The sequence below is a fragment of the Dermacentor silvarum genome, chromosome 3, assembly GCF_013339745.2.
Source record: "Dermacentor silvarum isolate Dsil-2018 chromosome 3, BIME_Dsil_1.4, whole genome shotgun sequence".
Taxonomy (NCBI): Eukaryota; Metazoa; Arthropoda; class Arachnida; order Ixodida; family Ixodidae; genus Dermacentor; species Dermacentor silvarum.
Genome location: NC_051156.1, coordinates 118,820,714 through 118,835,448, shown reverse-complemented (window position 1 = coordinate 118,835,448; position 14,735 = coordinate 118,820,714). Strand labels below are relative to the sequence as shown.

Here is a 14,735-nt window from a genome sequence, read left to right as displayed (position 1 = left end):
ATTGGCACTGCATTTTGCACAAGTCTTGTGGCCTCGGAAGTTCTGTGAACTGTGCCCGAATCGCTGGCACTTAAAACATCGGAGCGGGTTAGTCACGTACGGTCTGACACGGATCTTGACATACCCGGGTTCAATGGTCTCGGGTAGCACACTAGAGCCAAAGGTAAGAATAACATGTGTCGTTTGAATATCCTTTCCATCGCGCCTCATCTTAATTCACTTTACGTTAACCACGTTCTGTTCTTTGAGTCCTTCCAAAAGTTCTTCCTCAGTGAGCTCCATCATGTCATCGTCTGAGATTACACCACGGATGGTGTTCATGGTACGGTGAGGGGTGACCGTAACTGGGATTTGTCCGAAAGAGACTAGGCAGCTTTTCATAGTGTTTTTTTTGGCGCGGAGCTCCAAGAGGAGGTCACCGCTGGCCAACTTAGTTGCTTTGTAGCCTGGGCCTATAGCTTCTGTCATACATTTGGAAACGAGGAACGGTGAGATAATCCTCACAGTCTTCTCTGGTCTTTCACTGTGTAGTACATGGTAGCGCGGGAAATTATCTATTTGGTGGCCAAAAAACTTGAAAACATCTTCGGTGCGCCCCCGTTTCTGGGGGTGATCAGGGAGTTTGGGGAAAGCACGATCCATAGGTATATCTAAATTTCGGCAGAAACGCCCGCCGCCCACAATGGAGCCCAACAAGGGGACGCCGCAGGACATATAGGAAGCAAGTCATGCAGACGCCAACTGTACGTTGCCGCTATAACCAAATATGTACAGCCAAGGTTGCTTGCACCACACAAGGTTAACCCTCGCTGCCTGGAAAGTCGGAAGTAAATAGAAGAGAGGAGAAGACAGGAAAGATTGAAAGAAAGAGGGAAAGACGCAGATTGGAGAGGGGGACAGGAAGAGGCAACTACCGATTCCCCCCGGGTGGGTCAGTCCGGGGGTGCCGTCTACGTGAAGCCGAGGCCAAAGGGGTGTGTTGCCTCCGCCGAGGGGCCATAGAGGTCCAAGCACTCAGCATTGGCTCAACCCCAGGATCCTCTTTTCCCCGGACACGGCTAAGCCGCGCACGGTTAGACGCGGGAGGGTCCAACCCTCGTGTGCTCGGATACGTGGTGTCGCAACACACCAAACGCCTGCTTGCGCAGACGTCCCTGCGGGGACATAATAAAGTGTGACTGTTGCTTCGACACGACTGTGTGATTACTGTGGCGGTGCCACTTGACATTTGACTTGCATCGCTTTGCATTAAACAATTAAAATATGGGGTTTTACGTGCCAAAACCAGTTCTGATTATGAGGCACGCCGTAGTGGGGGACTCCGGAAATTTGGACCACCAGGGGCTTCTTTAACGTGCACCTAAATCTAAGTAGACGGGTGTTTTCGCATTTCGCCCCCATCGAAATGCGGCCGCCGTGGCCGGGATTCGATCCCGCGACCTCGTGCTCAGCAGCCCAACACCATAGCCACTAAGCAACCACGGCGGGTATTTGCAGCACGAGGTAAAACATGGCATTAGTTAGTATAACTTAGCATCACTTTGTAAAACTTACCATCCGTTGGCATTACTTCGTATAACTAAGCATCACTTGGCATTACTTCGTATAACTTAGCATCACTTCGTATAGCCAGGACCAGCTAGAAACCGATCAGCTCTGCTGTGTCTTTAGCCTCGCGCCACTAGTGCTAGCTACCCTGAAATATTTTTTTCTGAAAAATTGTCACTCTTCGCTAAAGCACCCTTCAGATAGAAAACCACCTGTATAGCGATTGATTATGCTAAATTTATGCACCTGCAATACAACAAATCCCGAAACACGCAACTACAATTGTTACAGGCTATGGGGTATAATGACCTACCCTATAGAATTCGCTGCATTGCGAGTACTTCGCCCTGTTCTTAAAACTGAAGAATATTCGTAGCACTCACCTAGAATCATTGGGCTGACTAGACTAAGGGGTATCATTGTCACGCCCGTGACGCCGCAACAAGCGGCCATCCGATCGACGCCAAGCAGCCCAGCGGAGAAGACGGCCCTGAAGCATAATAGAGTTCCTCTGCAGATCCCGTGCATCACGGTGAGCCCCGCAACACCCGCATATACCGGCACGTGTGGCATCGCAAACAGCACAGCACTGACTAAAAGGAACCCCAGCACGCAGAGCGGATTGCGGATGCGTGGCAAGATGTCAGCAAGGAAGGGCACCGCGACACGACCGATGAGTGCGCCGAGTGCCGAGAAAGATATCAGCGTCTTCGCGGTATCCAGTGCAATGCCCTTGTCGATGGCGTAGTCCACTATTGTCGTGGAGAACTGCACACTACTATAATCGTCGATGATGTTGACCGCAACAAGCACGTAGAAGGACGGCATGACGAAGAGTCCCAGGGTGTGCCTCAGAGAACTGCTTTCAAGTGGCGGATGACTTGGCAATGGGCTGTTTCTCTTGCAGCCCTTCGGCATTCCTGTGAGAAAGAAACGGGTGCTTAAATTCTCTCTTGTCTACCACTCTGGTTTGACGTCAAGCTCGTGAACATCGACGACATTATTTACCACACAGTTCCTTATATATTTGCATCCACCATGTAGTGTTGCATATATATAAAGCCGTCTGTTCGACGTCCTTGTTCGGTCTTTATGTATCCCTACATGTCCTTGGACTAATTAGTTTGTACTGTTTGTGCTTTAATAGGATGCAACATATAAATAGAATAGGAGACAGCACCAGGAAAGGCAAGACTTTTCTGTCCATTTGATGCTGCATATTGCTTCGTGTCCTGTTACACAAGTTCTTATTTGATAGGTCCGCCCCGTTAATCAATATGGTACGCACATTTTCGTTTAATTTTTATTCAGCACCACGAATGGTGATGGATTTTCTGCTAGAGGCGATGCAAGCGGTGAGCTCGTCAGGCCGGATGAGCCACCAAAGGCACAAAACATAAGCGTCGGTCATAGACCGCACAGTGAGTGGCATAATGTGTAGGGGCCAAATCCTGAAACCTTCCTTTCAATCGGCCATTTTGAAACCTTATGCGAGGAGCCCTTCAGGCTGCCTCACGAAAGGACCGCTTCCGTTACGTAAGGAACGGATTCCACGCGTCTGGGTTCGAGGGCATTCGCAATAATATTCATGCGAATATCTTTCGTCAGCCAAAAAATTTCATTCATCTAATATCTTCATTGTTATACCATGTGTCCCAGCTAACGTTAGCCATGCTCTTAATAGAAGAAAAATATTGCAAGAACACGGTGCATGTACGAATATAAGACCTATGGTATTCTGTAGTCAGACGTATGACGATCAAACTGACACTTGGCATTGCTTATAAACGAGGAATGGTTTTCGATTTTCTAAATTTAACAAGGCACGTTGTTTTGTTAAATCTGTTACAAAGTTATAATTGCATGATTTAGCTTGTCCTAAAATATAGCTTGAGTACATGGAAGTGCATAAACTAATAAATCGCGGCATTTGGTCTATATGGAGACCAACCGAAAATGTCGCATGTTTTCGGTCGCGGAAGTATTTCATCTGAGAAGTGGTGCCTGTATGTCTCCGGAATTGGCAATATCCTTGTGACACTGAAAGTAAGGAAGTGCTTGCTTGTACTTAAAAATATTTTTTTGTAAACACAACACATTTCCAATGTTTTGCATGGTCGCTATTAGGATTCAATGAGGTCATGACGCTTATGCCAGTACCATAATTTAGCTCACGTGATCTGCAGCAAATCAAATTTGTTTTTGCATGTATATCTTCAGAGGCTGATGAAAAAGAGATGGAAGATTAGTCAGAAGATGACGAAGTTCATAGGCTTCGCGAACTAACCACCACTGTGCCAGCCACTAAATTCCTTTTAAATATTTAGCAAATATATTTTGTGCCTTTCTTCTGGCCGCAACATCTTGGTGGAGGTGCAGGGTGGATATAGACGGTTTCATGCTCGCGATAACAGCAGCGAGTGTGCCGCCCCCAAGAAACGTTCGGTCACGTGCCTTATCAGACTGCTAGGCGGGAACAAAAAGCTTGTTTCCAAGTTGTTTAAGTGTACGTAAAGTCTCTCTTTACGTTTTCAAATAAAAGAATGACGCATAATGCCTCAAGGCTAATACCTTGTTTTTTTCGTGTAACTCACTAGAAACTGCACTTGTATTTTTCGGTCTCGGCGATCGTACGTCCATTTTTGTTCTTTTTTGTCCATCCTTTAAGGTCTTGCGCGTCAGTGTACCACTAAGCGCAACCCAATCATAATAGTTCTCGTCACAATACTGCTGGCTTATCTCAATTTTTCCTCTTGTTTGGCCGTGAACCTACATTACCTTTCGAAGGGCTCGTTCCAGCTAGCCTGAATTTCATATCAGAGTAAGCTTGTGAAGCTATACTAAAGGCATAAGGGTAGCGCCGTAATGCCCGACGTCGGATTGAAGACAAGCAGGAAAATCAGCGGCGCCTATTTGACGCTCGCCATTGTGACACTCCATCACACAGGATACTATGGTTCTTTGCTCCACGTCGCGGAGTATTGGCATGTCGGAGAAGCGGCTTTCGTGCACCTGTAGGCCTTACCGAGTCTAGGGTCAAGCGACTGACGTGATGTAGTAAATTGCCCCTTTTGACCTTACCCTAGCTCAGGCTGGCTTCGACGTTGTTCCTATCACGTGCTTCAAGTTGCACCATTCGGCCGCCTCCTAACCTGTACCGGGATAGTGCTTCAGCAGACGGCAGCAGCGGTCACAGTCTGATAAAGACATTGAAGATTAGAGAGAAGACGACAACGGCCAGCGATCCTAGAGCTAACCCCCATCTTGTCAGCCTCCAAACTCATTATGCAACTTTTGTAAATAAATTTTGCCTGTGCTCCAAGAATATTGTGACGAGCTTCTGTATTGGGGAAGAAGTTCTCGTCATTGTTCGTCAAGCTTCCAGCATTACACGCCATACCATCGACTAAGTGATGGCCGGATAGAGCGTACGAGCCGGACGCTTAGCATAATGGTTTCAATGTACGACCACTCTGGTCATAACTGGACAGAATGCTACCTCTGATCACCTATCCATTTAAGAGTATGATGCACAATGCCATAGCTGGAGCAATCTTTATGCTTTTGTTCTGCTGCCGCATTAAACAGTCAAAACCATGTTCAAGCTTTTCACACATGACAATGACTTCTTTGCCGATATAATCCGCCGAACAGAAAAAGCTCGTCGACGCGCTCGTCTGCGCATCCTAGCTTGTTACGATCGCTCAAAAATACAATACCATGGCTGTCGCCGCTACATCGTCTTTGACCCTGGCGACCTCACATTGCTGTAGAGACCGCAACGGAAACGCGCATTATGCAACAATTTAGCAGCACATTACGTTGACCTTGCGCTATTCTAGAACGCATTACTGAGCTCATGTATGAAGTAGCTGCCTGACGGAAAGACGATGGCCCAGTGCCAAGCACTATAACTCCCATCTCCCTTCTTGGCTTGCCGGGTGGGCTTCGGCTGCACATGGGGAAATGTGACGTTATTGCGTAATTGTGGAAGAGGTCTGTACAGGCATCACCGTCCAGGTAGAAAGGAGAGGTGGTTAACGACGACGGGTTCGTTTTTCTGTCTCGGTCTCAGGCAGGTCTATCCCCAAATTTCGTCATCTGTCCCACAACAAGATTTTATCAGAAACCTGTGACGTACCAGCGTGCAGTGTGCGCAAACAACCTTCGTCATCTGTCCCACAACAATATTTTATCAGAAACCTGCGACGTACCAGCATGCAGTGTGCGCAAACTTAAGTCCGCAGCAGCGCCCGAAATGTGCTTATTGAGAACAGCAACAGCTGCATCACCAACGCTCCACAAATGTTTGCGATCTAAGCTCTTAGATGACTGTGCCACTGCGGCACGGAAAAACAAACTGCCGCAAAGGGGTTACAGCTCAAAAAGGTTTATGAAACACTTGACCTTTCTTATCGCGTCTTGGACGGCGCTTATACCACAAGCAGCCCACGGTAATTTAGTAGTAATTTGCGGCGCTAGTGATGTCATAGCATGTGCTAAGTGAACAGCCCTGCGAATCAATCACCCTTGATTTGTGACGTTGTCCTGGCTCCGTGCGACATGCGGCTCCGATTTCTGGTTTTCAACAGGTGCACTTTTACGCCACTTGCAACCGATAGACATCAGAGAAAGGTTCTTTGCCAGCATCACGATCGGAATCGAGTGCATCATGATCCCTCCGAACAAGAGTAGGGCGCCTTGGAAGCCATATTTGTCCACCAGGCGGGACAGCACCAGTTGTCCAAACATGCCGGCTACGCCCCAGCCAACGCCGTACATCAGCGAGATTGCCGTCGCCCTGTACTTGTCGAAATGAAGGAAGATGTAGATCCCCGAAGATGCGAGGAAAAGCCCCATTGCGAAGCCTGAGGAGAAAAAGTAAAAAAGCAAAAAAAAAGATAAGTATATCCAACGCACATTTTGGAATCTACGTAAATCGATGCTTTCGTGAAGCGAAAGTAAGTTGCCCATTCAGTTCCTGGGTCCTTGGTAAAAAGGTAAATGGCATGTGCGCATATAGTCAGGTAGTAGTGCCGCTGAAGTAAACAGTCGTAAAACTGTGTATGGCGAACCTGTGCCCACAAAAGCAAGCTACACTCGAAGCACAACGAAAGCGGCGAACACAGTCGGCGATCATCGAAAATCTGATCAGCGGCGAAACGCATCGGCTTCTATAAGTGAGTCATCGAAGGTTCCAGATTAATCCCTGGTGCCCGCGTGTGTTCCAGAAAGTTCTAGACAATTCTTGTCGATCATACAATCAGATTACATGGGCTTCTGGGACCACAGACAACGGATAGAAGCATGGTTTACGTTCGAGAAGCTTCCAATCCAGGCGCGTACTGCGCCGAGCGATAACGTTCAACATTTGTTAGCCGGTGGAAAGCTGCCATCAGTGAAATATAAACCTGATTACGTGTCAATGATACCCTCCCTTTACAAAGCATCGTCCCGATGCTACAAATACCAAAGCGAAAACAAAACCACGCGTACAGAAAGTAAAAAAATAAAGCAACAAAGCTCCCAAGTCGTAAGCGGGCGTAGAAAGGCTTAAGACACACCACGGGGATGAGTTGAGGTCGTGCGCGGCGCCGCTGTGATTGCGAAATACTGTCTGGCACGACCTCATAGTCCAGTGCGCCAATACGTCGGATGATTTTATATGGTCGCAATAGCGACGTAAGAGTTTCTCGCTGAGTCCTCGTCGGCGTGTCTGAGTCCAGACCCAAACACGGTCGCCGGGCTGGTACTCGACGTAGCGTCGTCGAAGATTATAGCGTCTGCTGTCGGTCCTCTCCTGCTTCTTGATGCGCAGGCGGGCGAGCTGTCGACCTTCTTCGGCACGCTGCAAATAGGTGGCAACGTCGACATTTTTTTCGCCGGTGACGTCCGGTAGCATGGCGTCAAGCGTCGTTGCCGGGTTCCTTCCGTAGACCAGGCTGAACGGCGCCATGTGCGTTGTTTCTTGCACGGCCGTTTGGTATGCGAAGGTCACGTATGGAAGGATGGCACTCCACGTCTTGTGTTCGACGTCGACGTACATTGCCAGCATGTCGGCGATGGTCTTATTTAGGCGCTCGGTGAGGCCATTCGTATGTGCGTGGTAGGCGGTGGTCCGGCGATGGCTTGTCTGGCTGTATCGCAGGATGGCTTGAGTTAGTTCTGCAGTAAAGGCCGTGCCTCTGTCGGTCATGAGGACTTCTGGAGCACCGTGACGCAGGAGGATGTTCTCAACGAAGAATCGGGCTACCTCGGCGGCCCTGCCTTTGGGCAAGGCTTTTGTTTCGGCGTAGCGGGTGAGGTAGTCCGTAGCTACGACGATCCAATTATATCTGGACGCCGACGTCGGAAAAGGCCACAGTAAGTCCATCCCGATCTGCTGGAACGGTCGGCGAGGTGTTCCAGCTGGCCTTGTCGGCGGTGTTTTGCATCGCTGACAGTCTCGGCATGTCCTTCCGTAATGGGTGACGTCGGCAGAGAGACCAGGCGAGCAGTATTTTCCTTGTATCTTCGCGAGCGTGCGGGAAAAGCCGAGGTGTCCAGCCGTTGGGTCGTCATGGAGAGCTTGCAGAACCTCTGGACGCAATGCTGAGTGTACCACGAAGAGGTAGTTGGCTCGGAGAGGCGAAAAGTTCTTCTTTAGGAGAATGTCGTTTTTCAAGAAAAAGGACGCCAATCCTGGCCTGAACACCTTCGGCACAGTGACGGTCTTGCCTTCCAAGTAGTCTACAAGGCTCCATAGTTCCAGGTCGGCTCGCTGTTGTTCGGCGAATTCGTCAGCACTGATGGGTCCCAAGAAAGTGTCGTCATCCTGGTCGTCCAGTGGCGGTGATTCGATGGGGGCGCGAGACAAGCAGTCAGCGCCAGAGTGCTTTCTCCCGGACATGTAAACGACGGTGATGTCGAATGCTTCAATTCTCAGACTCCATCATGCGAGGCGACCTGAAGGATCCTTCAAGTTAGCTGGCCAACGCAAGGCGTGGTGGTCGCTCACAACTTTGAAGGGCCGCCCTTAGAGGTATGGGCGAAACTTTGATGTAGCGAAAATGATGGCGCGGCACTCCCTTTCTGTTGTCGAATAATTTGCTTCCGCCTTCGATTGTGACCGGCTAGCGCAACTTACCACCCTTTCCAGTCCGTCAGTCCTCTGCACAAGCACGGCGCCGAGTCCTACGCTGCTTGCGTCGGCTTTTTCGTCGAAATGCGCAAGTATTGGCGGCGATTGCAGACGTCGCTTCAGTTCTTGAAATGCTGCGACTTGTGGCGTCTCCCACTTGAACTCAACGTCCGCGTTCGTGATGCACGTCAGTGGCTCGGCGATTTGTGAAAAGTCTTTGACGAAGCGCATGTAATAGGCACACAGTCCAAGAAATCTACGAACTGCCTTTTTGTCGGCGGGCAAATGAAAGTCAGTGATGGCCACCGTTTTCTGTGGGTCAGGGCACACTCCAGACTTGTTGATGGCCTGGCCCAAAAACAAGGGCTTCTCGTATGCGAAGCGGCACTTCTCTGGCTTCAACGTGAGTCCGGAGGTCTTGATTGCTTGAAGAACTGTTTCAATGTGCCGGAGGTGTTCCTCGAAGCTTGAGACAAACACAACGACGTCATCCAAATAGACGAGGCCAGTCTGCCACTTCAAGCCTGCCAGTACTGTATCCATGAAGTGTTGGAAAGTCGCAGGTGCCGAGCAAAGACCAAACAGCATGACCTTGAACTCGAACAGTCCATCTGGTGTTATAAAAGCAGTCTTCTCCAGGTCCTACTCGTCGACTTCGATTTGCCAGTAGCCGGTTTAGAGGTCTATCGACGAAAAATACTTTGCGTTGTAGAGTCGATCCAAGGCGTCGTCAATCCGTGGGAGAGGGTATACATCCTTCTTCGTGAATTTGTTGAGGCGACGATAATCGACGCAGAGACGTAGGGTTCTATCCTTCTTCACTCACACCACGAGGCATGCCCACGGACTCTTGGACGGCTGGATGATGTCGTCGCGTAGCATTTGGTTGCCCTGTTGCCTTATGGTTTCGTGTTCGCACGCCGAAACTCAGTACGGGCTCCAATGGAGTGGGTGGATATATTCATCGGTTATAATGCGGCGCTTGGCGACAGGGGTTTGTCGAACTTTTCACGACGACAAGAAGCAGTCCTTGTCTTGCAGAAGCAGAACTTTTAGCGGTTCTTTCTTATGCCTGGCAAGGTTCTGGCTGACGCCGAAAGTTGGTTCAGGTACTACAGTCGTCATTACAGGTGCATTAGAATCCGCGAAGGCGAAAGCGCTGCTGGCTAGCACTATTTCGTCGATGTAGGCGACCGTGGTGCCTTTGTTAATGTGCTTGTATTCGGGGCTGAAGTTCGTGACAATCACTCTTCCTTATATATAAGTCCCTATATAAGAAAAGTACCGCCATCTACTCTTTCCTCCGCCACCTCCTCTCCTAAAGCGATTGCTTTTTTCTTTACCTTTTGCTTGCCAAAGCCAAGTCGACGGTGGCGCACCTAGAAAGTCCAGGTTGAAGCTTTCAGGCCGGGCGCGCGCCGCCGCCGCCGCCGGCGACTGCGGCTGCGCAGAGGACTTTCAACATGGCTCTGAGGCGGAAAAAAAGAAAATATATAGAAGTGAAAAGCGCGCGCTATCACCGCCTAATCGGAGATACAGGAGAGAGAGAAGCGGCGTTTATCAAAGGATGGCGGTACTTTTCTTAAATAGGGACTTTACTTCACGTAATTCAGCTATGCCTCTAGCGACGCAAATTTCGCGGTCGAGCAGTAAGTGATGATCACCCTCGATGACGCCCTCCATGTTTGCAGGCACTTCGGTACCGACGGAAATGACGGCACCAACGCTGAAGTAAACAGTCGTAAAACTGTGTATGACGAAACTGATTCTTTATTGGGCGAACCTGTGCTCACAAAAGCAAGCTACGCTCGAAGCACAACGAAAGCGGCGAACACAGTGGCCGATCGTCGCAAATCTGATCAGCGGCGAAACGCGTCGGCTTTTATTCGTGAGTCATCGAAGGTTCCTGATTAATCCCTGGTGCCCGCGTGTCTTCCAGAAAGTTTTAGACATTTCGTGTCGCTCATAAAATCAGATTACATGAGCGTCGGTGACCACAGACGACGGATAGAAACATCGACAACGTCCGAGAAGCTTCCAATGCAGGCGCGTCCTGCACCGAGTGATAGCGTTTAACATTTGTTAGCCGGTGGAAAGTGGCCACCGGTGAAAGATAATCTTGATTACGTGTCAATCTGCTCTCGCGCACTCTTACTATACTCAACGTGATAACTCTTAAATTTCCCTCATTTCTTCCTATTTATTTTAAATGTGCCACCCGCGTCATGGCCAATGTTGTGGACATGTGTCATGGTATGTAAATCATCATAATCATCAGCATCAACACGCGGCGATCATTTTAACGAGATAGTTTGCGTTGGCACGATAGAAGTATGCGTGTGACTTAGGTCTGATGGTTAGTAAAGTAGGCATAGAACGGTTAGGATTGTTTGCTTAATGAATTAATCAATTAATAATGTATTATTACTGAATGAAATATTTTTTGCTGGAGGAATCGTTCTATGGCCTGGGGTAGGATATGAGGGCTATTGAGCGAGGTTATTCATGTGGCCGAATATAAAGGTTCTGAGGTCCAGTCAGGTGAGCTTTAATAAATAAATTGTGGCCTCGATGATGTTTTTTTGTGGGATTGGGACATTTAGGCATCATTTGTTTTACCAGAGAATCATTTCATAGAAAACAAGGCCGGTTGCTTGGACATCATCAACGGTATTAAAGATGGTAGTGCTGTCCGGCGTGTAAGCTATCCGGCAATACAGCAGTAGTAGCCAGCCAGCCCGCAGCAACTGTCAGGAAAGTCGGGGATTGTTTCGGAAAAAAAAAGCTTCGCTTTCGAACTCGGCCGCCCATGTGTGCGCATAGCAACAATATAAATATAGCAGAGCTGAATAAAACCGAGTTTGCACGCCCCTCGGAAGCACGAGAGTTTTGTTTCCTGCTGTTCTCAGTGATTATTCATCATCAACGCCCTGGTCATACGGCTGTATCTGTACTAGCCCCTTGCCCCGCTAGCTGTGCTGCTGGATTACGCCCTTAGCTCCAACCAACCCTGGGTGGACTTCCAACGTGGAATCAGTAAAACGCGACGTTACAAACATGAATTACGGTTCACTGTCTAAATTTATAGCGCCTACGCCGCGTGTCATGTGTCTGCGTTTTCGGGCGCTTTCGCCCTGATGTGTGAAACCTTGCCTGTCCGTGACGTCACTTGTCACATGATTGTTGAGTGAGTGATTGAAATTACTTTTATTACAGGTCTGGCGAGGACGCGAACTCATCGCGCACCCGGCTATTCCCACGTCGGGACCGGCAGGTCTAGCCCACCGGCCCGGTCGCGTGCATGCCGGGCAGCCAGGATTTGCTTGTCTAGAGCGGGGCTACGCAGAAGCGAGTCCCACTCATCCTTGTTGAACTTGGGGTATCTCGACCCGCACTCCCAGAGCATGTGTGCTAGAGTGGAGGTCTGCCCGCAGGATGGGCAGGCGTCGTCGCGATATACGTCAGGGTAAACTTCGTGCAGAACGACCAGACACGGATATGTGCCGGTCTGTAAAAGTCTAAGCGAAAAAGCTTGCGCTCTATTAAATTTGGGGTGAGGGGGTGGAAAGACCCTTCTGGACATGTAGAAAAAGTTTGTTACCTCGTTGTGAGAAGCGGGAGCATCCCTGTGACCGTAGGAGGGAGCGGTGTCCGGCTCTCCTTACAGACGAAGCGCGGTCGGTTAGGTCGCGCGCAGCCTCGTGAGCAGACTCATTGAGCTTCGGGGGAGCACCATCGACCGACCCTACATGAGCGGGAAACCAGTGAATCGAATGATGCGTGAGAGCATCGGATTGGAGACGCTAAGAAGACGAGCAGCTTGCTCGGCGATGGGACCCTTCTGAAAAGCCCTAACTGCCGTTTTGGAATCGCTGTCGATCTCAGGCCCACGACCGTCTAGCAGGGCGAGGGCGATGGCGGCTTGCTCGGCAACTTCGGGGTCTGAAGTGCGAATTGAAGCGCTATTGAAAAGCTTGCCGCTGGATTCGACCACGACGACCGCAAAGGTCTTTCCATCGCTGTACTCCGCGGCGTCGACGAAGAGTGCTCTGATTCCTTGTTGATAGATCTGTTTCAGAATTGCTACTGCTCTCGCCTTGCGTATGCCCTCGTTGTGGATGGGATGAACGTTTCGAGGCACGGGGGCCACTTCGAACTTAATTGTCTCGAATGCACCTAGGGATCGGGGTACTGACCCTCGAAGATACCACAGGAGGGTAACCCAGCTCTTCGAGCATGCGTTTACCTGCCGCTGTGGTGGTCAGGCGAGCGAGTTACGCACGTTCTTGGGCTTCGGCAATCTTCTCGGTGGCGTTGTGCACCCCCAGCTTGAGGAGATCTTCGGTATGGGTCCTAATGGGTAGCCCGAGAGCCCTTTGACTACTTTGCGGATGAGAGCATTGAGCTTGTCTCGCTCCGCTCTGAGCCAGTTGTGCATGGAAATCGTGTACGTGAAATGGCATAATACGAAGGCGTTGATAAGGGCGAAGAGATTGGCTTCCTTCATGCCTCTGTGTGTGTTTGCGATTCTGCGAACGAGGCGGAAGGCGTTGTCCGTCTTTGCGATGATCTTGCGGAGAGCCGTTCCGTTCCCGCCGTTGAATTCGACAAACATGCCCAGGACCCGAATGACGTCGACCCTGGGCATCACCCCTCCATCACAAGTGTGAAGACAGATGCTGCTTTCGGAGACGGGCTTCCAATCGTTGGGTCTTCTTCCCTTCTCTTTTCTGCAAAGCAGAAGCTCCGACTTGTCGGGGGAGCACCGAAGTCCGGTGAGGCGGAGATACTCCTCGATCACGTCGAGCGCCTCCTGCATGGCTTCTTCGGCTCTGCCCTCGCATCCCCCGGCGCACCAGATGGCAATGTCGTCGGCGTAGGTGGTGTGCTTGACGTCCTCAACGCATGCCAACCTCTCGGAAAAACCAATCATACAGATGTTAAATATTATGGGGGAGATTACGGCGCGCTGAGGAGTGCCCCGTCCTCCGAGGGGCACATCTTCGTAGCGGAAGTCTCCGATGCGAAGCTTGGCCTTCCTGTCCGTTAAAAAAGAGCTAACGTAGCTGTGGAATCTGGAACCGGGAATTAGGTCTCGGTTACAGATTCCGGATATATGTTGCTTGCATGAAATAAAGTTATCGTGCCCGAAATTTGAGTCATGTTCAGTTCTTTCTTGCCCGCTGCCCGGCTGCGCTCGGCGTCCGGCAAAGGCCGTATCACCACATGGTGTCAGAAGTGGGATCTTCTGGCATTCGAGGGGCGTTACCCTAAGTTCGTCAACCGGTGCCATGTCAGAAGACAACGCTGTCAAACCCTTTCATGGCATGTTCGCGGTTCCAGCTCCGCCAAGGTTTCACTTCGACCGGACGTCCGAATCGCCTTCTTGGATATAACTCTTTGATGACTACCGCTTCGCATCTGGCCTAAATGAGCGGAGCGAAGAAGCCCAGGTCCGGGCTCTACTTTATACGATGGGCAGGCAAGCAAGAGAAATCTTCTCGACCTTTGCATTACTAGAAGAAGAACAGAAGCAGTAAGAAGCCGTCACAAAGAAGTTCGACAATCACTTCGTCGCCGCAAGGAACCTTGTTTATGAGAGCGCATGCTTTCACCGTCGCATTCAAGAACCTGGAGAGTCAATCGACCAATTCGTTACCGCGTTGCACGCACTGGCGGACCCGTGCGACTACAAGGAAAAAGAGCGCATGATTCGCGACAGGTTCGTGGTCGGCCTGAGCGATGCTAAGCCCTCTGTGTTGCTTCAAATGGATGCCAATTTGACTCTCGCCAGCGCTTTGGAAAAAGCGCTTCGCGGCTGTATGTCGGAAAAAGGCTGCACATGATAAAAAAAAACGTACAACTTTCATGTCTCCATATGGACAAGTGGGCGTATTTCGTTGGCGCCGTGAACGGAGAGTACTCTAATTCTCGGTATGTACGTACAGGTCATCATTAACGGCACTCCGGTGTTCGCTAAAGTAGATTCCGGTGCCGAAGTTTACGTTGAGCCCTCAAAGTTTCCCGGTTTGCCTACCACGCTAGACAAGTGCGACCTAATCCTAAC

The 14,735-nt window shown here is 50.0% G+C and overlaps 1 protein-coding gene across 2 annotated transcripts in view; it reads right to left on the bottom strand.

Moving 5' to 3' along the window:
- The window catches only part of LOC119444709 (uncharacterized), a 36,068-nt gene that overhangs the window by 15,494 nt on the left and 5,839 nt on the right, over positions 1-14,735 (bottom strand). Inside the window, exons 2-3 of one of the 2 annotated variants that reach the window (XM_049663582.1) lie at positions 6,077-6,416; positions 1,932-2,468 (exon numbers count right to left, since the gene is read on the bottom strand). In XM_049663582.1, the coding sequence (XP_049519539.1) occupies positions 1,932-2,468; positions 6,077-6,113 (574 nt within the window). In that variant the 5' untranslated portion in view covers positions 6,114-6,416. The remainder of the gene's footprint in view (positions 1-1,931; positions 2,469-6,076; positions 6,417-14,735) is intronic. The other variant, XM_037709066.2, reaches the window with a different exon arrangement.